A 26427-nucleotide genomic window follows, 5' to 3' on the forward strand; every position below is an offset into this window, starting at 1 on the left:
GTTTGTCATGCTACTAAGTAGTCTCTGTATGCCAAACCCCAAACCTTGGTTAACACTGTTAAGTGCCCAATTGGGTTATGTTAACACCTTTTGACCACTAACTCTATTTAAGTGATACTTATATCATTATATTTGCATCTCAAGTCTCTCTCAAATAGTTAATTCCACCTCCTGTTCTAGGGTTCTATCTTCTCCAGTCATGTGCTTAAAACAGCCCATAAGGGCTTCCAAGGACCTTCTGTCTCCTTACTTTAATCTTTCTCTTGATCTTTTGTTTCCTTTTGTTTATAGCCTCCTGCATCTCCAGGAAAATAACATTGTTTTATCTCCATGATTCATCAAAGCATGAACAAAATCCAGAAACATCTCCTTTTCTCTTCTTCTTACTAAGACCTCATGGGCTGTTCTCAGCACATGGCTGGTCGAGGGGCATGTCATCTTGAGAAGTGTTAGGTAAGGTTGCATCATCCTCCTATTCACTACTGTGCTGTGATTGTATTTTGGGTAGAGAGAAAGGAAAATTAGCAATAACAGCTATCAACGTGTGTTAGGCATATTTCCAATGGCTGGGTTTTTACCCTGAAAAGCTCACAATATAAGAGAGAGAATAATCACAGAGAGATGAAGGATGGCAAGGAAGTAAATACTATATACAATAAGAAACCAGTTAAAAATATAACTGTAACCATTAACAATTCTAGCAGTTACACAATTATATGCACTGTGGGGCTCTGGAGTATACATTTTATACTGCAGAGTCCACAGCACAGCTGGCCCCCAGGAAGCAGGGCCAGAAACCGGCTCCTGGCATGCACCAGCTTCCAGTTTATACTATAAGATGGCTGCCAGCTCTGCTCCCGGGGAGCTGGCTGTGTTGCTGCAGAGCCTGTAGTGTGGGGTGGCAGCCGGCTCCCTGTGAGCGGGGCTGGGAGCCGGGGTGTAACCATAATGCAAACCAATAAGCGGATGAGCATCTGTTCACTGTTTAAATGGTTACATGCTTATATCCCTAATAGATGTTTTGATAAAGTGTTCTCATTTGTTAGACCAAGATTCCCCATAAGCTGCACAGCTAGAGAAAGTGCTAGGTGGAGGAACTTCTTCCCCAGGGTGGCATCTGTATCCAGTATCTCCCACTTCCTCCTGGTACTGACTCCTGAGAAGTGGGCTCCAGGATCTCCCTCCTACTGCCTCTTCCATGGTCACTTCTACTGCTCTTGGCTCAGGGGAAGACAGAATTAAGATCCCAATTCAGCCTCCTTACCCAGGCTTGAGAACAAGGAAACAGCAGACCACCAGAATTCTCTCCTCAGGCCCAGGGATGGGAAGAAGTGGAGAGTGGCAGCAACCCCCTCTCCTTGAGCCTATAGCTGAAGGGTAGTGAAGACATGAGGGCAGAGCATGATTTTTGGATGGGAGGCAACAGTAGTATATGTTCGCTGAGATGACAGCATTTATTGATTTGGGTGAGGAGGAAGGAGAATGGGGAAAAGAGAGAGATGAACGGAGAGAAAGTCAAACAGAAAAGAAGGGGAAGAGAAAGAATGGAACTAGATTGGGAGGGAGTGTGAGGAGAGTGTAAATCCATCTTATTTCATTTCATTCCATTCATTCAGAGTGTGGAAATCTGGCAGAGTGACGTAAGGCCTGAATTCTGCAGTTGTACTGATTGAACCTGGTCCAGCAACATGGACCATGGACGTTGCTGGACCAGAGAGCTCCAGTGGCTGGGAGCGGAGCCTGACTGGCAGTGGGCATCTTGCAGGGCTAGTGACCTGGGGCAGGGAGTCTGGTCACTGGCTAGGGCAGTGCCCTGGTCAGGGCCAGTGGCCAGGATAGGAGCCCCAGGACAGCCTGAAGCCTGATCTCCCTTGGTCCGGCAAACTCCCTTCTTTGGGACTGCTCTGATTCTCAGGGTGCTGAACCAAGGAGGTCCCATCTATACAAGACCCACAACAAGACAACACCCTGCTCCAAGCCTAGAAGAAACCACGAGGGAAAAACTGCGGCTGGGCTGTCCCAGCAGACTCCGGTGGGGCTGTGAAGTTGTTTCATTGTTGTGTAGATTCCAGACTCTGGGGGCCTGGGCTGGAGGACATGGTGAAGTGGGCTGTCATTTCCGCAATCTAAATCATCAACAAAAAAATTACTAACAAGTTGCCTTAGTTTTGGATGTTGGTCTCTTGGCCTCTCCCATATACTTAAAACTTATGATAGTGTGGAAGGTGGACTTAATTTACAAGCACACTAGTAAACTCCAGGAAGTTGACTGTTCTTCATATCAAATCTCTCCTATGCCTGCTAGGCCGAGCCTAGACTGGCAAGTTTTTCCGCAAAATCATCTGCTTTTGCGGAAAAACTTGCCAGCTGTCTACACTGGCCGCTTGAATTTCCGCAAAAGCACTGACAATCTCATGTAAGATTGTCAGTGCTTTTGCGGAAATACTATGCTGCTCCCGGTGGGGCAAAAGTCTTTTTCCGAAAGACTTTTGCGCAAAAGGGCCAGTGTAGATAGCAGAGATTTCTTTTCCGCAAAAAAGGCCCAATCGCAAAAATGGCGATCGGGGCTTTTTTGCGGAAAAGCACATCTAGATTGGCCACAGATGCTTTTCCACAAAAAGTGCTTTTCCGGGAAAGCGTCCTGCCAATCTAGACGCTCTTTTCCAAAAATGCTTTTAACGGAAAACTTTTCCGTCAAAAGCATTTCCGGAAAATCATGCCAGTGTAGACGTAGCCCTACTGTTTACCATGCCTTATACTAGCTGGCCACTGGTGGTGTGTGTAAGCCCACATTCTGAATAAATGAGACCATGTGCTAATGTGATTGCCACATGTCACTTGTGCCTCTCTATCAGACTGATATGATCCACCCTTCACCACTGAGTTCTACATGCAACCCATATTATTCAGCTCTATATCCTCAGTCTAATGCTACTCTGCTCCATCAGCACTCCTATCTTTGTGTGCCTGCTGCTACTTTTTCCATTCCCAAGGTAACCCTGCCCACTGCTATGCAGACTCTGTCCTTGAGCCACACTCTATGGCCATTTGTGAATGCCTTTGTTCTGTCCCCACTTTGTTACCCTAAACCAGGAACCCCATCTCCCTTGCTGTCCCAGCTCTGTGCCCCATACTGTCCTTGTCCAGTATTGTGCCCAACTACTACCCTGGCCTGGAACTGTGCCTTCATGCCCAGCTTCTGCCCACACCTCCATGCTGGCCCTGCCCCAGGCCCAGAGGCTCACCCTTCCCTGTCCTGACCCCCATCCATGTCCAGGTAGCTGCTGGCTCTGCCCCACACAATGCTCAACTAGTGGCCCTATCCCTCTCCTACATTACGTCCCGTCCCCCCATCCCCTACATGTCCAGCTACTGGTTCTTTCCCATGCCACACTGTGTTCCCTTCATGCCTGTCTACTGACTCTACCTGATATTGTGCTCTACTGTGCTTAGCTGCTGGCCCTGCCTTGCCCTCTCGCGCACATGCCCACCTGCTAGCCCAGCTCTGCCTTTCTCCCATTTGTACCATTGCTAGCCCAGCCCTGCAGGGGGCTCACGCTGTACTCCTCTGCTGCCCTGCCCTTCCCCCTGTCCCACAATGTGCTCCCCCCATAGGCAAGCTGCTGTTTGTGCCCATCTGCTTCCATGAACTGTGCCCTTTCCCTCTCTCCAGTGTCTAGTTGCTGGCTCTGTATCCTGCTGTGCGCCCCCCACGACCAGCTGCAGGCCTTGTCTCATGCTGTGCCCCTCCCCACCAGCGGCTGACCCTGCCTCGTGCTGTGCCCCATCTCTTGCTGCACACCCCTTCATCCAGCTGCTGGCCCCGCCTCATGCTGCCCCCCTCTCATTCCAGCTGCTGGCCCCGCCTCATACTGCCCCCCTCTCATTCTAGCTGCTGGCACCGCCTCATGCTGCCCCCTCTCTCATTCCAGCTGCTGGCCCCGCCTCATGCTGCCCCCCTCTCTTTCCAGCTGCTGGCCCTGCCTCATGCTGCTCCCCTCCCATTCAAGCTGCTGGCCCCGCCTCATGCTGCTCCCCTCCCATTCCAGCTGCTGGCCCCGCCTCATGCTGCCCCCTCTCTCATTCCAGCTGCTGGCCCCGCCTCATGCTGCTCCCCTCCCATTCCAGCTGCTGGCCCCGCCTCATGCTGCTCCCCTCCCATTCCAGCTGCTGGCCCCGCCTCATGCTGCCCCCTCTCTCATTCCAGCTGCTGGCCCCGCCTCATGCTTCCCCCCTCTCATTCCAGCTGCTGGCCCCGCCTCATGCTGCCCCCCCTCTCATTCCAGCTGCTGGCCCCGCCTCATGCTGCCCCCCCATTCCAGCTGCTGGCCCTGCCTCATGCTGCCCCCCCATTCCAGCTGCTGGCCCTGCCTCATGCTGCCCCCCATTCCAGCTGCTGGCCCCACCTCATGCTGCCCCCCCATTCCAGCTGCTTGCTGCCCCCCCATTCCAGCTGCTGGCCCCACCTCATGCTGCCCCCCCATTCCAGCTGCTGCCTGCTGCCCCCCAATTCCAGCTGCTGGCCCCACCTCATGCTGCCCCCCCATTCCAGCTGCTTCTGCCCCCCCATTCCAGCTGCTGGCCCTGCCTCATGCTGCCCCCCCATTCCAGCTGCTGCTGCCCCCCCCTCATTCCCCCCCCCAGCTGCTGGCCCCACCTCATGCTGCCCCCCCATTCCAGCTGCTTGCCCCCCCTCTCATTCCAGCTGCTGGCCCCGCCTCATGCTGCCCCCCCATTCCAGCTGCTGGCCCCGCCTGCCCCCCCCATTGCCCCCCCAGCTGCTGGCCCCACTTCATGCTGCCCCCCCATTCCAGCTGCTTGCTGCCCCCCCATTCCAGCTGCTGGCCCCACCTCATGCTGCCCCCCCCATTCCCCAGCTGCTGGCCCCGCCTCATGCTGCCCCCCCATTCCAGCTGCTGGCCCCACCTCATGCTGCCCCCCCATTCCAGCTGCTTGCTGCCCCCCCATTCCAGCTGCTGGCCCCACCTCATGCTGCCCCCCCATTCCAGCTGCTGGCCCCGCCTCATGCTGCCCCCCATTCCAGCTGCTGGCCCCACCTCATGCTGCCCCCCCATTCCAGCTGCTGGCCCCGCCTCCCCCCCCCCATTCCAGCTGCTGGCCCCGCCTCATGCTGCCCCCCCCCCTCCATGCGCTTCTGGTCCCCCTTCCCTACCTGCTTCCCCGTCCTGTGCCCGGTCCCCAGCTGCTGGCCCGGCCCTGCCCCCAGCGGCGCCCCCCGCCCTTGGGCACGCGGGTCCCACACTCACAGCACCTGCGCACTGAGGCGCCCCGCGCCGCTCGCTCGCTCGCAGGTGGCCGGGCCCGGCCCGACTCTCCCCCTCCCGGGGCGCTGCAACCGGCGGCCTCCCCTCGCCCAGCCCGGGCGGGCGGCGCAGGCGCGCGGCTCCCTCCTCCCCTAGCGGCGGTTGCTCGGCGTCCGGCAGCGGCGGCGGTTGCCTCAGAGCCCGGCTCGGGCAGCCGGAGGCGGGGCCCGGGCGCGAGCAGGAGGCGGGGCCCCGGCGCAGGGTGAGGGGAGCCGCACCGCGCCGCACCCCTGGCCCGGGAGTGACCGTCGCCGCCGGGGAGGAGCAGGAGGCGCGGGGCTCGCCCGCCCCCACCCACCGCGCTGAGGTGAGGCCGGGGCAAAGCATCCTCCATCCTGGCTCCTTCCCCTCATCCTCCCCCCGGCTCCTTCCCCACGCTTGCCCCCCCCGGGCAGGCAGCGCCAAGCCCCCCTCTCGCCCGAGGCTGGAATGAACGGTCATTTCGTGCCGTGGCTATTGTGGGGAGCGGCGGGCTGGATTTAGGAATGAAGGGAGAGGGTCAGAGGTAGCCCGGCTTCTTTCTTCTGTACCTTCCCCTCGCTGGCAGGCGAGCCCAGCTCCATATTCTGCCCCTTCCCCCCCCCCTCTCTTTATTTTTTCTTCAGTCCCCTTCCTTCAGGCATCAGAGGGCTGTGCAGCCCTTCACCCCGTGTCTCTAATGTACAGCCTTTCTCTGCTGCTGGCTCGGATTGTCTCACTAAGAAGCCACTAGGAAAGGGAGGGAGTGGGGGGGGAAAGCAGCTTTTTTTTTTTTACCCCCTTTCCCTTTAGGCCTCTTCCCCTTTCTAATCCGTTTCAAACCACCCGCTTAATATTTGATTTGGAATCCAGCCCGAAAGGTCCTTCGTCCTGTCAAAGCATTTGCTCCGGGGGCAAAGAACGAAAGTTTTGACTATGGACCGTGCAACCTTGTTTTTATCCACAAGGATCACCAACATTCAGACGAATGGGATTTGGATAATTAGGGATGGAAAGTGACTGACTCAGTGTGTTATGCCATGGGACATAGCTGGGTTTTGGATTAGGAGCAGATTCCGCTAAACATTGGGGTGAATTAACAGGGTTGTACTTAGTAGGTGGAGGTGTGATTTTTTTGTTGCTTTGTTTGCTTGTTTGAGGGGCTGTGTTTTGTGGTGTGCAGAGTAAACATGTTTTTTTTTTAATATTATGCAAAACAAAGAGGGCGTTGAAAAGAAACTTGCAAGGGAATATGTAGCATGCACCTGCTTCTCGATGGGTGGGTGGGTGGGTTATATTATCTCATGGCACATTGTGGGTTTAAAATTCTTGTTTCTTTTTAAGGTAGTGGTCAGGCATTTAAAAATGATTTATGTGAATGCTGCTTTTTTTTCCTCTTCAGCTTCAATAAAAGAATATGTATCATTTATGTGGCAGATATTGTATTCTAGGCAATTTCATTTTTTCTTCTTTTACAAACGTCCATTTATTGTGCCATAAGAAGTTTATTTATACTTTGTCGGAATTAATGTGTTCCAATGTCCCTCTTATTTTGGCAATAAAAAGATACAGTTTTGCATTGCTAGTTATAGTTTCAATCAAAGGCATGTAAAAACCTTCAAACTGTACCATATTTTCGAATACATTCCTTGGAAATATTAAGATTATGGTAACTTGTCAAGATCACTGCAAATGTAGTTGTGTATTTTGGAATGGAGGGTGAATAAGTAAGGAACAGGAATCTAATGATATTCCTGATAAGAATGACAGATTTTTTTGGTTTTATAAATAGCAAAGCATATTTGATTTATCATTTCAAATGTCATAGTTAATATTATAGTCTTGTCTCCTCCCCCACTGTGTTGTGAGGATTAAAAAAAATCATAGAAATGAACAGAATTCCTTCTAGAACTGAATGAGTGTTGACTTGGGAAGAAGAAATGTTGCAGTGAATCACGTAACTATATTTTGGGACTGTTAGAATAATAATGTACCTTCCCCCTCAAGAGATTGTAATTCCACATTAATGGGTGTTGGTGAGGACACAAGCCACAAGCATGAAGCTCTACTACTTTGTCAATATCACTTGAATTACAACTAATTTATGTACGTTTTGGAGGCTCCTTATATCATGTTAATATTGAAAATGTGTGGGTGCTGCTGAAATGCCATAGGGGCACTTAGTTATTGGAGACAGATATCAGAGGAGCTGTGTTCATCAGAATCTGATGAAGTGGGTCTTTGCCCACGAAAGCTTATGCTCTAATAAATCTGTTAGTCTATAAAGGTGCCACAGAACTTCTCGTTTAATTATTGGAGTTATTTCTCTTTTGTGCCAAATAGTATTTATCATGCCAGTCTTCTGCAGGTACCGCACACTATCTGTATCTGTGGGGTTTGAAAAATTTTCTCCTGATGCAACTATGGCCACTCAGTTCATTAGTTTTGAGAGCAGAGTGGATTTTTGCTTTTAAGGTAATTTATCTCAAGAGTTGGCCACAGAAGGGTAAACTATTTATTCCTTGTCTATATCCTTTGTTTACAAACAACCCTCCAAAAGAGGAACAAAACAGAGGAGCTTTATGTATGCTAGGATTCAGAACCCAAACAAAGAATAGATACAATAAATAGAGTAAGTAATGTTAACAAAGAATGCCAATATTAACCTGACATAAAATTATTTGTATTATAGTAGCAGCATGGAACCGTAATCAAGGTTGGGGCTCTATTGTACTGGCTCTCTATAGACATACCGGAAGACACAGTTCTTGTCCCAAAGAGCTTGCAATCTGCTATAAAAGAAGATACAAGACGATGTGAAAAAACAAATGACTGGATGAGAAAGAATAAGGGTAACAGTGATAAACACATGTTTATATAGACTAGTTAAATGCTCAGCTTGATGACTAAAGTCATTTAAGGTCTGTGTTCTTTAATTATAAAGTTTAAATAAAGATATACAATAAATGTCAGCAGTTACCATTCTCTATCTTCATAGTCATTTAGCCAAAATAAACTCCCCTCCCCCCCCCCAGTACTTATTTATGTGTATACCTTAATTTATTTGGTAGTTGCTCAATCACAAACCTTTGCTAGACCTTCACTAGTGTATTTCCCTGTATTAGGGCTTTATTGAAATTGAAGGTTACCCAAATCACCACTTCCTTTGTAATGCTCGCTTTCTAAAGCACAGCACCAAAACCCTGGCTATGGGATTCTAGTGCCTTATTTAAACCACAAAAAATTGCTTCTTGCTGTTGAGAATTGTTAGCGAAGGGTACTCTTGAACATTGTTGAACATGATTTAACTGCTAGTGTGATGGGACAGAGCTGTTCTCCATGACATTGTAGAAAATGTGATTAAGACATGATTCTACTAAGAAGAGAAAGGTAGGCTTGGCTCATTAACAAGATGGAATTGACGTCTAATTTAATTGTTCCAGAGTACCCACGGTGACAACAACTGTATTATCATTCTTTATTTTTTAAAAATAGTGCAGTATTTTATTTGTTTTTCACAGTATTTGAAATATTTTGTGTCCTTACTAGAGAATGTAGCGATGTTTGTTGCCACGTTGTAGAAAATGTGTGTGTTACTTATTCAGACATGAAATATTAATTAAGCCATAGCACAGGTTTTGAAAAAATAGAATGATGAGGGATAGCTAGCAATGATCATTCCAGTGGGATTTTTTATTGTTTTCTAATACATTTTGTAACCAAAACTATTTTTGTTAGCCATTTTTTGTTGCTGTGCCCTCAAGGATTCTTTTAAAAATCTAAACATTTTTTTTTGCTTGTACTGAAACTCTTGTTATGGGGGCTCAGAGTGCTTCACAAATATGAGCAAATATTGAATCCATCTTGAAGAACAGGAAACTATAGCACAAACCAGTTGAGTGATTTACTCAAGTTCATAATGTGAAACAGTCAGAGAGTCAATAATAAAACACAGGTCTCTTCTGATGTCCCACATATGTTTCTTCAAATAACTCTCAATTTGTCTTCAGAAACAAAATTTCATTTTTTGCTCCAAATGTGAATGAAAACTTGAAAATTTCAGATTTCCTTAAGATGGAAATTTCCCCCCAAATTTGTTGAGAAATATCAAAGCAACCTTGTAGAAGCACTGCCTTGTATATTATATTATCAACATTAAATGCTCAGGATGCTTTTTGCAAGATTTCAAAAGCAATCTATTCATTCTTCCATTTAGAAATGTTTGGCCACCAGTAGTGTCAGTCATATTTTCACCTGTGCTGGTGTGTTTTTAGTGTATGTGCAATGTGCCTCAGTTGACATGAGACAAAGATGCATCACTGAATTTTGTCCACTGGTTGGATCATTGAAAGAAGGAAAAATCTAACCACCACCTTATGCTACTCCCCTCTCCAATATCAGCATTGTTACAGAGACTGGACCAAGTTTTCAAGATTTAATAAGAACTGATCACTTTGAGTAAGGTTAAGTTCCATAAAATATTAAGTAAAATTGCATCACAATTTTTGTTTGAGAGGTAGGAAAGAATAATAATCAGCAGTTTGGTAGTGCTGTACGTATTCAAAGTGTTTTATAACTATCATATTGTAGGCTCTTTTGGGAGGCAGTTGCTATTGTAAAAGGATTTGGAATGATTGTTAGATATAACCTTTACCTTTTACAAAGAGAAGATTTTTTTTAAATTGTGTTTATATGCTAGAAAAGAATCTGATGATGGTAATGGGAGGACACTTTTTAAATTGAGGGTATAATTTTCAAGTGACTTAGGACTGTGTCTCTTTTAATGAAACAAACTGTGCAATGCCTCAATCACTTTTTGAAAATGAAATTTAGACTTCTAGGTCTCAAGCACTTTTGAAACATTTACCTGAAATGATTAATTTGTCCATAATGTTAATAAATTTAATTTCTAAAATACTAAAAAAAATCTTACTGTTTGCTGGTAAGACATCTTTTCTATATTGCACAGAATCTGTGTGCATGGAAATATGTATCAATTTACATTAATGTCTCCTTAGTGCAGAAGGAGGTTATTAAACCTATTAAAATGGACCAGTTGACAACATTTTCTCATTCAGAATCTGAGTGAAGCTGAATCCATCATATGATAGCTTTTACCTTGTATGCTTATCAGTCAGAGAAAACAACGTTGACTAGAGAGCTTAATGTCTCAACTGAAAAGACCAGAGGGAAAATGTCTTTAATATGTAACTTTCCAGTTAGAGTTACATGCATATGGTGTATATATAAATATGCCTCTCTTTTAAATGTTTTCTTTTGGGTATTAAGTAGCATCTGATAAGGTTTTTCTGGTACACAGTCAGGAATTTTTCTTGGAGAATGTTTGTTATAACTAGATATGAAATTAGTAGAAAGTGGCGAGTCACAGTTGAAGCAGCTCCAAGAGCTGTATATTAACAGTGGATCAGTGAGTTCAATCCAGAAAAAAATATTGTTAAACTGGTAGTAATTGTGCCCTTTCCAAAGGAATCATATTAAGAAGTATGAAAACAATAAAATCTATTCAGAAGACGTGCAAAATTATTTGCAGTTCTAACTTGCTTGAATAGTTTGAGGAGACATAGTTATCTGATGACATTTTTGTTTGATGCTTGACTTGCTTTTGGTATTTGCAGCTTCAGTTAGGATAAGATCTCTTTATTTTAATGATAGTCTATGACTTTTGAGGCCATGTATCTTGTAATCTTACAAATTATATAAATGTGCAACACAGGCAATATTTCCTATGATTACATATTTTTAACCCTTCTGTGTTATTTGAATAACCTCTTTTTCTGCTTTAAAATATCAAGTTTTTGCTTTTTAAACTCTTCATTATTGACAGTGCCCCCAATGCTGCAGTTCTTTGTTTATGGGCTCACGGCTTTGCCAACATGAAGCCCAAATGAATGAGCCAGGCTCCATATGGATACAATGGTACATTTGCACACACAGAATTATAAGACTGGGGCCAATGTTAACACAGAGCTAGATTTACAAAGGGAATTTAGATTCCTAATGGCCACTTTAGGTGGTGTTGGCATTCATAAAACTATTGCTCAGCAGTTGCCAAATCTTGTAGGAACCTACATTTCTTCTATGTGCCCAACCTCTTAAGCCCTGACACTGTTGAGCAGTTCTGCGCCTAACTCATTTCTAAACCCAAACAGAAGTCTCAAACTCTGTGTTTCCCTGCCTCTCTTGCCTGCAGAGCCTGATCCACTAGTCAAGCTCTGATCATTCCAAACCTGCTCAAAAAAGAGGTGGTGCTGCCCCTTTTATATCTGGTAGTCCAGTAGATGTAGCACTTGTCAGAATATGAGACCCATGTTCAAATTCCCACTCTTCCTAATTTGAAGCAGAGAATTGAACTCAGGTCTTCTGCCTCTTGGGTGAGTGCTGTAACTGATGAGCTATATAAGGATATTGTGAGACATGTCTCTCTCAATGTTTCCTGATGAAGCAATTTTGCTTGAATAATTATTGGGCCAGAGAGCGAGTGTCACTGTATAGCTCACTCCCTTGGAACATGGGATAATTGAGTGAAAGCTCTGAATCAGGCAAAGTAGGGATTTGCATTTTGGTCTCTCACATCTGTGGTGACCATTGGGTAAAAGGCTGGGGTGGGGGGTGGGGGGCGGGTATCCGTGTTAGGTTGTGGTCCTTGTTTTTTGTCAAGAAAGGGCTAGCCTGTGGCTGTGACTCCTAAGTGGAAGGAAGTGCCTCCTTCCAGCTCAGAGTTAGATGCCTTGGAAGTAACAATGATGGTTTTGACTGATCGTATAATTTTGATTGAGAAATTGCTAATATATGGACACATTCTGATCTAACGTATGCTAATTGAAAAAATGTCAGTGGAATTAAACCAGATTTGCAATGGTATCAATGAGATCAGATTGTGGCCTGTAGTTTTTCTAGATTCTAGAACAAAAATATATTAACTTAAAATAGACGATATCATTCAGCTTACCTTTGTTAACAGAATAAACAATTAAGAAGTGGAACACAAATCACTGTATTTGTTTACATAATAATAGTATTGGTAGAAGTGGTCAACTAAATTCTATTGTTACATGACTGTAATCCAGAATCGCAGAGTTACAGGTTGTCATACGGACCTCCCAAAACCAGGACTCTCTGGTCTGGCAACATCTGTGGTCTGGCAGGTCCACACATGTTCCTGGAGCAGGGAGTCCTGACTGGGAGCCCCAGTGGCAAGAGATAGCATAGCTGGGGCTGCCACAGCCATGGCAGCCCCGGAAGCCCAGCGAAACGGATGGTTGGGGCTGGCAGCTGAGAGAGACAGTGGGCTTGGGTTAGGGTTAGGGCCTGGCAAATTCAGGGCCTGACCAGTCCCAAACGAGATGGAGTGCCGAACCAGAGAGGTCTAACCTGTAAAGTTATTCAAAATTCTGGCATGAAAGCAGCATTTTAGTTTAGTATCTTCTCCTTTTTCTCCTTTAAAGGTAGGGTGGTTTGTGTCTCTGTGTGTGTGTGTGTGTGTGTGTGTGTGTGTGTGTGTGTGTGTGTGTGTGTGTGTGTGTGTGTGTGTGTGTGTGTGTGTGTGTGTGTGTGTGTGTGTGTGTGTGTGTGTGTGTGTGTGTGTGAGAGAGAAGGAGAGAGAGATTTAAAGAACTTCCAACTATTTTGAATAATGAAATAATAGAATACTTTAAGTGAATGGAAGAGGCTTTTATATGATAAGGTCAAAGTTCAGGCCCTCATGTTTCTGTGTTTCTCTGCACAAGCTTGTGGTCCAAATCTAGAGCAGCACAAGTGTATTCCGAACACCACTTGGGTGTCACCAATGTCATCTGTATTAATGACATCTAACCTTGCATTCTGGCAGCATTTTTCTTTGAAAAAGTATTTGTAATTTTAAGCCTCTGTGTATACCCTGTAAATGATTTGATTGCACTTTGTTTTTTAAGGATTTTTAATTTTTAAGTATTCAAATACAAACTACTCTAAAAATGATTATAACATATTCATGTGAGGCTCCATGTTTGCTGTCTTTGATTTCTAGAACCAGTTTTCTCTGTTTACTGAAACTGAGATAGATATATTTTTAAAACTGCCAACTTTGCAGGCTTAATCTACAATCTGAAAACCAAGATGGGTTGGTTTTGGTTATTGTATATAAGCCAGTAATACAATTTTGAAGACTAATTGTTTTACTTGGTTAGACATATGAAAGTCTCATTTAAAAAGACTCCAGGACAACTCTCTGTTCCCTGGGCTTATATACTCTGACCGCAAAGAAGAAATACCACATACAGATGTATAAGACAGCTCTCCCTGCCCTCGTAGCCTTTCTACCAACAATACTGTACAAGCTGCCAGGCAAATGCCAGAAGGAACAAAGACTAAAGTATTCATCCTCCTTGACCTCAGCGACTGAACCCCTTCCACCATCCAGGGGTTAACATTGGTAGGATGCTCAAAAACTACATACCATTACTTACACCATTCCCTCCCTACTGTCTGAACCTTTCATGGCTAACTGTTATACTTTGCCCACAATCAGAGAGTAATAAAATAGGCAAGTGGGTACTAGATATCATCCATTCTGGCTATACCATTGAGTTACCTTCTACCTGTCCCCCAAACTTATTTCATGTGCCCTTCTATAGGGACTACTCTCATGAGGAGATTATTTATCAGGAGGTGAAAACAATCCAATGAAGGTATGTTGGGCAAGTGTCACCTTGACATCAAGGGAAAGGGTTCTACTCCCAAAATTTCATAGTCCCCAACAAAAAAGGAGGCATGGAGACTCATTCTGGTCCTGTCAGCTGAATAGTTTTATTTTCAGATCAAAATCCCATGTGGTTATGTTTGCATTGATCTTCTCCTTCCTGAAGAAGTGTATGTGTTTCATGGCTCTCATCATGAAATATGCTTATTTTCATGTCGACATTCACTTATCCCACAGCGGATTCATCTGATTTCTGACAGCATGAGGCCAATAAAAGTTCAGAGTAGTTCTGTTTTGTCTGGCAGCAACTCTCAGGGTCTTCATGAAGATCATCTCAGTGGCAGCTCACATGAGATGTACCAGCTACACCAGCGGTTCTCAAACTTTTTGGGGTCTGGAGCCCTTTACATGTGTAAAAATTTATGCGGAGTCCCAGTGGTCCACTGATTATAGGTGCTGTACTTATGTGGAATCCCAGCGGTCCACTGATTCTATGTGTTGCACCTATTGATGTTTCTAGTTTGTCAACCTCACGGAGCCCCTGGAGATGTCTCGCGGAGCCCTGGGGCTCCACAGAGCACAATTTGAGAAACACTGAGCTATGCTGTTTTTCTGTACTTAAACAATTGACTCCTACCAGACAGATTTTGCTGGGAATTTCCATTGGCTATTTTATTTTTGCTTGGCCTTCTCACATCCTTGGGAGTCTGCATAAACAGGGAAAAGTCTACTCTGACTCCTAGAAAAATCATAAATTTTCTAAGAGTGACCCTAACTTGACCTCAGCAAAGGCCTATGTCTGTTTTGACAGATTCCTGGCCAAGAATAGCCTGGTAAAGTAAGTTACCCATATATTTCAAGCCACAAAGTCTGTCTTCTTCCCTACATGGCTTTGACAGGCTTCACCTTCTACAGCCCTGGCTTTGATGTGTTTAATCAGACCACATGACAGAGAGAACGTAAATACTAGGGTAACAATTCCTACCAAGGTTACAGCTTCTCTTGTGTGGTGGATGAACTCAGAGTCGGTGTGTGCTGACTCCCTTTTCTTCCCTCTACAACTGTAGCAATTATAAGCATGTACTCATCTTCTATAGATTTGGGAGCCCTATGGGCAGTCACACTATGCAAGACATAAGGACTCCTTGCATGGTCAGGTTGCACATCAGTTTCCTAATACTAACTTGCAATTTCCTCCCACTTATATTTCCCTAACTAGGGATGTAAGCAACTAGTCGACTATCCAATAAGCATAAACTTATCAGATAATCGACTAGTGATGTGACTAGTCACTTCTCCCCAACTGAAGCAGTCTCCGCTCATGCCAGTTCTGCTTTTGAAATGTACTAGAGCTTGGGTGGGGCTCTTGTACATTTCAAAAACAGAAGCCCAGCAGGGAACTTGGGGCTAGCAGGGGAGTCACCCTGCGCTCCCTGTGCAGCTTTCTTTTGAAATCTACAAGAGCTCCTCTGGGGCTCTTGTACATTTCAAAAACAGAAGCCCAGCAGGGAACTTGGGGCTAGCAGGGGAGTCACCCCATGCTCCCTGTGCAGCTTTCTTTTGAAATCTACAAGAGCTCCTCCCTTACTGGCTCTGATCTCCTTGTGGAGCTGCTACCTTTGAAATGTACAAGAACCCTACTGGGGCTCTTGTACATTTCAAAGGCTCAGGTGTCACAGGGAGCATGGGGCCAGTCCCCTGCTGGCCCTGTGATCTCTGAGGGTCCACTTTTGAACTGTAGAAAGAGCCCAGCAGGGCCCTTGCTACAGTTAAAAGGCAGAGGTGCCCTTATAGACTAATGGAATAGTTGATGGAAATCCCATCAACTATTTGATTAGTTAATCTAGATTAAACATCCCTAATTCTAACATATCTAGATAATATTTGACAAGTTAATGACTACTTTCTATATAAACAAATGAGGAGGAGTGAAATTTTTTCCCGTCTGGTGTATCCGGATCTGCCTCACGTTCTTGATGAAGTACCTTTGAAGTGCACAAAACTCTGAGACAATCTCAGCAGAAACTTGACCACTAGTGGGAGATGCAGTCTTCAGTTCTGAATAATTCTTGTACTCAGTGGGGAATGCCATTTGCAAACTTCCAGTTCACTTTATACTACTCCAGAGCACTAGATTGTGACTCCCAGGAGGATGTCCTTCTGTCATCTTGGACTGTCCACCTAAAGTACATCTTCTCTCCCATCCCACTGCTAACATAGGTTCTGTGAAAAATTTGTCAAGACAAAGCTTGAATCATTCTCATTGCACTCAACTGCACCAGAGAGTTCTGGTTTGCAGATTTACAAATGTTAACCCATCCTCTCATCAGCATCTGATCATTCCCAGCTCTGTTAACTCAGAAGAGACACAAGATCAGACATCTCAGCCTGGACCTTCACTTCATGGCCTGGTGTTTAAATGGTCATCAGCGCTAGAATGCTTATGCAGCTTCTGAGGCTGTTTGAGCTATTCTCAGTCATAGCAGAAAAGACTCCACCAGAAAATACTATTTACCTAATTGTAAGCATTTCTCTACCTGAGTGCAACAGCTTGAGTTGTCCACAGATATAGCAGATATTCTTGCTATTTTAGACTAACTTATCACTATAAAGATGTCAAGACTTTCCATTAGCTCATTGTGGGTTCATGTTACAGTATTTCACTCTCCCTTAGGCTATGTTTATATCAGTGTTTTTAAAACTTTTTAAGACCCATGAACACCAAACAATAATTTTCTTTTATGCGGAACACCAAGGATTTTTTGTTGAGGAGGGGGAAAAAAAGGCCGGGGAAAAGTTATGAGTGTGCCAAAAAAAAAAAAAAAAAAAAGTTGGGGGAAAGTTATTGAGCAAAAAAGAAGGGTTAGGGGAAGTTAAGAGTTGTTCAGTGCAAAAAAAAAAAAAAAAAAAAAAAAAAAATCTGCCCCTTTAAGGGCAACCATAATTTTGAACTCTGTTCTCTGTGGCACACCGTTTAAGAAACACTGGTCTATACTATAGCCTTTTTGCGCAAAAACATATGCAAATGAGGCTAAGTGTGGAATATCGCTGCACCTCATTTGCATAATTAATGAGCACCCATTTTTGTGCAAAAATCCCCTCTTGTGCAAGAGATGTTCTTCCTGAAAAAAATGTGAAAGAATGGCTCTTGTGAAAGAGCTCCTTTTTTCACAAACCCCCCTGTGTAGATGGCTCCTTTTTGCACAAAAGCCTCTTGCGCAAAAACGGGCACTCATTAATTACGCAAATGAGGCATGGTGATATTCCATGCTTAGCCTCATTTGCCTATGTTTTTACGCAAAAAGGCTACAGTATTGACATAGCTTCAGAGTGCTATTCTATTTTTACTCATCAGATGACAATCAGATTCTGGAAGGGTTTCACTGGTACCTTCCCACCATTAGTGAAGTCAACACCAGAAAAGGACCTCAATATTGTACTTACTGTATCACCATTTGAAATGCTGGCTACATGCTCATTGTTTCACTTTGCCTTCATGTATGTCACCTTGTTGACTTGATAGTGATGAGGAAGGAGGCTCAATAAAGTGGGATTCATGAGCAGCCCATTGTGCACCACGTTTCAAAAGGTTATCCTTCTACAACCCAACTTTATCCGTAAGTAATGTTTTATTTCCATAGAAAACAATCTATTGGCTTACTGTTGTCCTTTCTAAAACCTTGAATGGTGGAGAGGCGACTTCATTCCTCAACAGTGGACAGGTGATATTCTTTCTGCAAAGAACAAATCCAGGTAGATAAACACTCACTTTGACTCTTTGTTGCTATAGTACAGTGATCACATGGACAAATGTTATGTGGTCAGAGACTCGCTAGGTGGATCTCCAGCTTGTGCCAGTCTTTATCAGTTTAGTGTACCTTCCTCTCCCAGGCAGGGTGAAAGCTCATTCTACTACAGCAAACACATTTTTCAATAGCATCTCTTCAAGAAATGACTGTACTGGATATCTGCAGGGTGGCAAACTGGAGTTCCATCCATAACTTCACAAAGCATTATGCCTTGGTCTAGTTCTCTTCTACAGAGTCAGCCAGACAGCAGTATTACAGATCTTTATGCCATCTGCTTCCTCACACCTCCTCCTATGTCCATGCTGCTTATATCTCATCCACATTTGGAACACAAAGAGAGACCTGCACCGGAAAAAGAAATGGTGGTTATTTACTTTTAATTGGAGGTACTTCGATATGCACGGTCTCTTTGTATTCCACTACTTCTCCTCCTTCCTCTCAGTTTCTGAGCCTTTCTGTAGTAAGAGGAGAAGCTGAACAGGTGTTAGTACACACTACTTCATAAGCCCTCAGTTCAGAGCACAAGGGTGTGACAAAGTGGATTTTTTTAATAATATTTTTATGAAGCTTAGGTGTGTCTTGGTTCTTTTCTACTTAGCCCCCATTGAGTAGTAATGCAAAATGGTTATGTTTGCTCTCGGGGCCTCACAAGAGACATGTGGGGTGTATGTTGCATAGCTGTCTGGGAGGTACTTACTGAATCATTAAAGGACTGGCCCAGGCCAATCCATGTCAGTGGAAAATCTGTAAAGAGTATATAAATCCTCAGTGACTATGACATTGGCACATAACAATCAAGAACTAAAAGGAGTAAGGTTTTTCCTCGTCTCTTGGCAGGGAAGCTGAGGAGGGACCAGCATGAGAACAAAGGACTGAGAGAGGACAAGCAAGTGTTAAGGGGCTGGTTTCTGGAAGAGGTTGTGCTGTTCTCACTTGGGACCAACCAAACGGTCCTAGACATCCAGAACCTGATATAGAATCCATTGGCTGGCAGAATGCTCTGCTTTGGTCAGATGAGACTACATTTTAACTTTTATTTCTCCATGCTTTCCCTAAGGACGTCTGAAGCTGTTTTTCAATTAACTAATAAATCCTACCATTTTGAAAACTGCCTTGTTTGAACACTGCCCATTGTTTCTGCAAATATTAGCTAAGGTATATTAGTTTCTGAAAACTATAAAAGTTGCTGACCTAGGAAAATGTCTTAGTTGGACTCTCTGGACAGAGCTCACAGTATGAAACTAGTGTGCAGTAAGGCTGTGTGGCTTTCCCTGATGACAGTGAACTCTTTAGGGGTCTGGCACATGGAAGTGTTTCTTCCAAGAGGCTGTTTATAAGCTGAAGCATCCTTTAGTCCTGTGGATACATGGCAGAGGGGACCAACTGCTCAGGGCAGACACGTGGACTGCCTGATAGAATTTTGGGTCCCACATGCTTGGAGTACATTCATATACATGTGTGGAATACAGATGGGACCATCTATACCAAAACAGTTCTTTATCTCAGCCTTTGTGAACATAATGTATACATAAATAGTCCAGTCTAATCTTTAGTATTAGTTTTAGTAGTGTTTTATGTCTGTATGTTTTTCTGACTTGTTTTCCCTGTTTGGGGTTTTTTTCTATGCATGATACAGAGGTATGCCCTACTTACCAGGTTTCAAGGCATATACTTCTTGTTGCAGGTCTGTATTAGTGAGCGGCCTGCACAATAACGGCCAGAAATGCTTGGGGGAAGCACATACCAAGGATGGTGCTAGATTTGCAGAGAGTTCGAGCATAGGACGAAGGAGGATAGGGAGGTTAAGCTGAAATTCCTGCTGATAGCCCTCAGGCCACCATCAAAGCTGTCTCTGTGACTCCATGCTAAATGCTGCGGCTTCAGTGAGAAATACATCTCTAGCTTTAGCGGAATCCTAGCTCTGTTCTTCTTCGAGTGCTTGCTCATATCCATTCCAATTAGGTGTGTGCGCGCCGTTTGCACGGATCTCGGAGCTTTTTCCCTCAGCAGTATCCATAGGGCCAGCCAGGGAAGCCCCTGGAGAGGGGCCGGTATATACCCCTGCTGGCCCTGCCACCCCCTCAGTTCCTTCTTACCGCTAGCCTGTGCGGCAGCTGGAGTGTTAGACCTTTAGTCTTCCCTTAGCTTTCATTGTTTCTTCAGTAGAGTAGTTAGCACCTAGTTAGTCCGTAAATAGTTCTTAGATATAGTATTTAGAGTGTAAATATTTAGTGTTAAGAGGGCTTTGTTCCTCTTCTTTGCCTCTCCCCAGCTGGGGAGGGAATGCCAGGGCCACATGGATTCAATCCTTGTGTGTCCTGTTTGAAACCTATGCCCTGCTGAGATTCGCCCTACTCCTGCCTAAAGTGCTTGGGTGAGGCACGTTGCACGCAAGCCTGTAAGTGCGGCTTAAAACTTCTGCAGCTGTCAAGAAGGGAGAGGGACTCTAGGCTCAAGAGACTTCTCATGGAGTCCACTCTCCAACCGCTGGCACTGGAAGAGGCCCAGTCGGTATGCAGTGCCCCCTTCTTGGTGTGGGAGGCCTCGACAGCGCTGGTTAAGACTAAAGCTAAGCCTTCCTAGCATTGTTCACAATCTCCTTCTCAGAGGAGATCCAAGGAGGAGTGGGTACGTTCCCCCCACAGGACAGGCCGCAAGGTGCGCCTGAAGGAGGGGCACTTGGCCACGAAGGCTCCGAGCCAGACTCGTGCAGAGCCTGGGCAGGGGCACGCTCCCATAATGGCTGAGGCTGAGGGAGCCCTGCGGGACCTGAGACCGTCAACCCCGGAGATGTTTCATGCGGCACGCAACCTGACATAGGAGGGGCTTTTCTGTACCAGTACCAAGTATGTCGACGGTGCATTGGCCGGCACAGTCAGCGGCACCGACGACATCCTTACCGTCTTTATGGGTACTGGGCCCTCAGATGACCTGGGCTCATGGACACCCATTGACAGTTGTTGCTGCAGCACCGGGAGTGCTGGAGCCAACGAGGCCCGTGCCACCCATCACTGCACTGGCTCTGGCACAGCCCCAGCACCAACTATGGCTCCAGCCCCAGCGCTGGCTCTGGCACCGGCCCCAGCACCGACTCTGGCACTGGCCCTAGCACTGTCTCTGCCCCCGGCCCCGGCCCGGGTAACGACCCCAGCATTGACTTTGGCCCTGGCCCTGGCCCCGGCACTGGCACTGGCCTAGGTACCGACTCTGGCACTGGCCCCTCTCTATGGGCTGTTGCACCGACCCCTGTGCAGGCCCCGGCACTGACAGCTCTACTGGCGCTCGTATCAACTATGTTACCACACCTGGGACCGACGCCGGCACCGGCCTCAGCTTCAGTGCTGGCACCGATACTGGCACTGATTTTGGCACCGACGATGGCAGCATCAGTGCCATTTCTGGACCGGCCAATGCTCACGTCATCCCTGGCACCTGTCCCACCAGTGTGATCAGCAGTGGGGATTCCAAGTATCCTGCCCTCGCAAGGTCTGGCAGCGCAGATTGCACCACAAGTGCACGCACCACCGACACAGCCCTTTTTACCCCCTGCACCGGTCACGATGTTCGGGGGAAACTGTGGGCTATAGCCCAGCATCTGAGGGAACAGAAGTCGGGTGCCCCTCCATAGTCTGCCTCAGAATATTCATCTGACTTGGATGCGGAGTCCCTGAGGACCTAGGGGAGGTCCTCGTACAGGTCAAGATCGAGGCACCAGTCCCGTTCACACCACAGGGTGGTCAGTGTCGATCCGGCCACGCAGTACACTTGGCCTTCTCAGAGTGGCCCTTTTGGACCCCGTGGGCCTACCACCACGCCCAAGGGCCACCCTTCAAAGCATCTGTCTCGGGGTTATCAAGACGAGGCAGTCCCCATCAGCGACTCCCTTACATAGAGCTCCTGTGTCTGAGATGGATAAGTCAACATCCATGGTTACCTCTAAACCACAGGTGACTCAGAGTGAAGTGGCAACCAGACCCCCCCCCCCCACTCTGAGTCCATGCAGGTAGCTCCAACATTGCAGCCAGGCCCACCGCTAGACGAGCAGGTAGTGGACCATCCCATCCGGAGGGACTCCTCGTTGTCCTTGCCTGATGAGGCCCTAGGTGATGGAGCCCCATCGTTACCATCGATGGATGCAAGGGTTCAACAAGACCTACTGAGGAGGATGGTGGCAAACTTGTCAGTAAAGGTGGAGGAGGTACACGAAGAGGCAGATCCGATGGTGGACATTCTCTCAGCAAATACCTCTCGGAGGGTGGCATTGCCATTGATCAAAACGGTAGATAAACTGGCGAAGACACTTTGGTTCACTTTGGTTGACACCGGACTCCATCCCTCCCACCCAGAAGGGTGTGGAGAGAAGATATTTTGTTCCCCAGGCGGGGCATGAGTATCTCTTCTCCCCCTCCTCCCCACCAGAGAGCGCATTCCACATGAGAGCAGGCTACGTCCATTGCATTCTTGGCTCAAGTGCCTATAGGGAAGCCATGTGGTCCTCCGTACATACCTTCTCAGACCACTAGTCTATCACGCAGCAGGCTAGAGCTGACACATCTGTGGGTAGGGCAGTGATGCAATCTATAGAGAGATAGGTATCATTGCACTGGCGGTGGGGTCGGAGAGTAAACAGCTTGGGAATCACCTGATTGGAATCGACATGAGCAAGCACTCGAAGAAGAGGAGGTTACTTACCTCGTAACTGTAGTTCTTTGAGATGTGTTGCTTATGTCCATTCCAAATCCCACCCTCTTCCCCTTCGTTGGAGAACTTTGGCAAGAAGGAACTGGGGGGGGGGGGAGGCAGCAGGGGTATATATGCGCCGTTATGCCGGCACCACTCCAGAGGGCTCCCTAACTGGCGCTATGAATACTGCTGAGGGAAAAAGCTCCGGGATCCGTGCATGTGGCGCGCAAACACCTGTTTGGAATGGTCATGAGCAACACATCTCGAAGAACAACAGTTATGAGGTAAGTAACCTCTTCTTTTCTCTTGTCCATGCTGAAGAAGACATACAAAGCTTCCAGAGAGACACGAATCCCGCACTGTAAGTGCTTTAAGAAGCTCAAGAAAAAATCAAGTAGAGTGTACAAGAAAGCTAAGCACTCCTTTTCCAACTTGATGCTTAAGTTGGTACAGTCAACTCTGGATCTGCAGGTGGCACTGTTACCTGCTGCCAGTAGTGGCACCATCAGCTTCTTTGGTTCTGGGGTGTAAAATTTCTCAGTCACCCTGGACTCTGTTATCTCTTTCCTGGATCATATCGACTGATATGCTGCCTCAGTTTAAAAGATGCTCATGTGGCAGTCAGTCAAACCCATAGAAAGTACCTCCAATTCTGACACATCAGAATAATTACTGTACTGTCTTTTGGCTTGTCAGCAATTCTCACGGTTCTATGAAAGCTGCGGCAATCGTAGCTGCATTCCTCTGAAGATTGGGAATTCAAGCTTACCCCTATCTAACTAACCCATTCCATATGACAAATACAGAGTAGTGTTGCCCTGATCTAGTTATTAAGTGCTCTAGGATTGTTAATTGACACAGAAAAAACTGTCCTCTCCCCAGTAAGAGAATAGGACCAGAGCTTTTTTTCCACCCTCCGTGTTCTCAAAGAATCATAGTATTGGAAGAGGCCTCAGGAGATCATCAAGTCCAACCCCGTGCCCAAAGCAGGACCAAACCCAACTTAATCATCCCACTCAGTGCTTTGTCAAGCTGTGACTTAAAAACCTCTAGGGACGGAGATTCTACCACCTCCCTATGTAACCCATTCCAGTGCTTCACTGCCTTCCTAGTAAACTAGTTTTTCTAATGTCCAACCTAGACCTCCCCTATAGCAACTTGAGACCATTGCTCCTTGTTCTGTCATCTGTCACTACTGGGAATGGCCTCTCACCATCCTCTTTGGAACCCTCTTTCAGGTAGTTAAAGGCTACTATCAAATCCCTTCTCTCTCTTCTCTGGGCCTATTGATTGGTTGCTAGATTTGAAGACTAAAAAGAGAATGAAACTGTTAGAGGTTTCTGGGTCACTTGGCCTTTTGCATGTACCTGATTTAATACACCAACATGAAGTTCATTCCCTAGACTGGTAGACAGATTCAGCCAATTTATGTTTAAATGTTCCATTTGCCAGCCAACAATCAATTTGCATGCTAGTGGTAGATGCTTTGACTCTGAGATAGGTAAGTACATCTAGATTCTCTACAAACCATGGCCTATGAGCCACAGACAACTTAATTTTACACCTATCAATGTCAAATGAAAGCTGTTAAACTGGTGTGGAAATACTTTTATTACAGATCAGGAAAGCAGACTATGTCCTTCTTACTGCATATTATCAATCAAATTGGCATTTTTGGTGACCTTTATCTTGGCCAGCAGAGCATGGCTGATGCAGGAATTAATGTTGGAGTGTCCATAAGCAAGCTTTAAGGACACGATTTACCTGTGCTCATCCAAAATTTGGCCCAATGATGTGGGGAAAAAAGAAATCAGCCAATTTATTTGCCTGTTTTCTACCCAAAACAACATACAATCAGAAAGGAAGAGTGTTTGCATACCTGGGAATCCAGAAGAGCCTTGGCATTTTATCTTGAGAGAACCTGTCACTTGTGTAAATCTTCCCAGCTGTTTGTAGCAGTGGCAGGCAGTGTAGGAGGTCAGTTATTCTCCATCTAGATAATCTCTTCCTGGATCCATCCTGCATCTGCATATGCCATGACTTTGCTAAAATTGCTCTGCCTGACAGAATCATAGCTCGGTCAACAAGGTCACAATCTGTCTTGGTGGCCTTTTGGCCAAATTACAGTTGTGGATGTTTGTAGACTGGCAGCCTGCTTGTGTGTCCATGTGGTTTCCTCCTACTATGCTATGGCACAAGACTCCAGAGATAAGTCCTTAGAGACTGCATACAGGCTTTAGAGACCCAAGTGGCTGAACTGAAGGAGCTAAGGGAGACAGAAAGTTACATAGATAAGATTTTCTGGGACACAGTAACATGGTCCCATTTCTAGTCTGACAGCCTCTATGCCGTTGAGGATTAGGTAAGTAGAATGTTCAACTAGACCGGAAGGAAACAATCCCATATTTGGGACCCTCCTCATAGATAATATTGTAGTATCCTCTTACATTGAGGATATCTCTCTGCGGGAGGAAACTCCAGTTATTAGGAAAAGATAGATCATGGTTACAGGGGATTAGGTCATTAGAAACATAGCAGGGTTTATGATAACTGGGATAAATGCATGGTGACTTGCCTGCTTGGTGCGAACATTGCAGATCTCTTGAGATACCTAGATAGACTTATATACAGTGCTGGGGACGAGCCAGAGGCCATGGTACATGTAGGTACCTGTGACCTAGCGAAGGGTAGAAGAGAGGTCCTGGAGGTCAAATGTGCACTACTTAGTAAGAGTTTTAAGTCCAGGACCTCCATAGTAGTAATTCTCTGAAATGCTTCCAGTTCCCTGTTTAGAGCCAGGCAGACAGGCAAAAGTGCAGAACTGTTATTGTTCCAGATGTGTTGCTCATATCAATTCCATGACCCACCCTCCTACCTTCTTCATCAAAGTTGGGGCAAGAAAGAACTGAGGGAGAGCTAGAACTGGCTCTTCCTTTAATAACTACATGCAGTGGCACATGGCAGCTCGAGCTGCTCAGAAAAATGCTTCCAAAGGCTGTGCACTGGGCACAATGATACCAAGAGTGGAATAAGCATGTACAACACATCCTGAAGAATGGCAGTTATGCAACAGTTATTTACATTTCTCTGAGTGCTAGTCTATAAACTGAACTGGCACGACAAATGTGGAAGTCGCTTTTTCTTCCAAAGAAAATATTTTGGATCCATCATGGGATTCAGTCAGCTAAGGTTCTGCCTAATGGTTTTATGGCCTTAAAGCTCATGAGAATGAAATGCACTGATGCAAGTATGTTCAGGTAGCCTCCTGATAACCTAATGCACAAAGCTTGTTCTTTGCTAGGTAGCTGTCAGTCATCAATGACATAAATTTGAAGGGGCTACATGGTCCAACAACATCATCTTGACTGAATTCCCTTAGGGGGCTTGGTCAGAAGAAAGAGAGAGAAATAAGTCGAGCTGCTGACTTTTCACTTTCTCAAACAAAATGTAATTAGGAAAAAGCTCTTAGTTTCCTTCTCTGCAAGAGGCAAATAGTAATAGAGAGTGTGAGAGAGCTTTTCTCTGTGTCAGTCAGTGGCATGAGGACTCGGTCACCAGTATCCCTAGGAGAAGAAAACAAAGGAGGCCACTTTTTATGTAAACTATCTAATGAATTATTTTTCATACTTACCTGTAATTTGCATAGACATTCACTTAAATTTTAAAATGTTGTGTGTGTTACAGTATTGTCAAAAGGTGTCAGATTAATTAAGAGAGCAGCAATAGGAGACATCTATTAGCTAGGATGGGAATGACTTTCAATCCCTTTTGAGCTGGGTTGCATTCAAAGAGGTGGCCTAGAAGTGAAAGTTGGTGTAGTTCATCAGCAATGTGGTAAATTGTCATTTTATAATCTCAGGAAGATTCTATCCTACAAAAAAACCCCATGTAAAATAATAATTTCTTTTCACTCTGTTAAGCTGATATTTTAAAAAAACGGTTCTTAGCTTGGCCA

At 45.7% G+C, this 26427-nt stretch overlaps 1 protein-coding gene across 4 annotated transcripts in view; it reads left to right on the forward strand.

The window, feature by feature from the left end:
- Positions 1-5480: 5480 nt before the first annotated feature.
- The window catches only part of CTNNA2 (catenin alpha 2), a 781078-nt gene continuing 760131 nt past the window's right edge, over positions 5481-26427 (forward strand). For 2 of the 4 annotated variants that reach the window (XM_075930969.2, XM_075930972.2), the window contains exons 1-2: positions 5492-5631; positions 7975-8134. In XM_075930969.2, the coding sequence (XP_075787084.1) occupies positions 8119-8134 (16 nt within the window). In that variant the 5' untranslated portion in view covers positions 5492-5631; positions 7975-8118. Of the gene's footprint in view, positions 5632-7974; positions 8135-26427 lie in introns of all 4 variants that reach the window. The other 2 variants (XM_075930970.2, XM_075930971.2) reach the window with 2 other exon arrangements.

Source organism: Pelodiscus sinensis, chromosome 4 (genome assembly GCF_052426305.1).
Source record: "Pelodiscus sinensis isolate ZL-2025 chromosome 4, ASM5242630v1, whole genome shotgun sequence".
Classification (NCBI taxonomy): Eukaryota; Metazoa; Chordata; order Testudines; family Trionychidae; genus Pelodiscus; species Pelodiscus sinensis.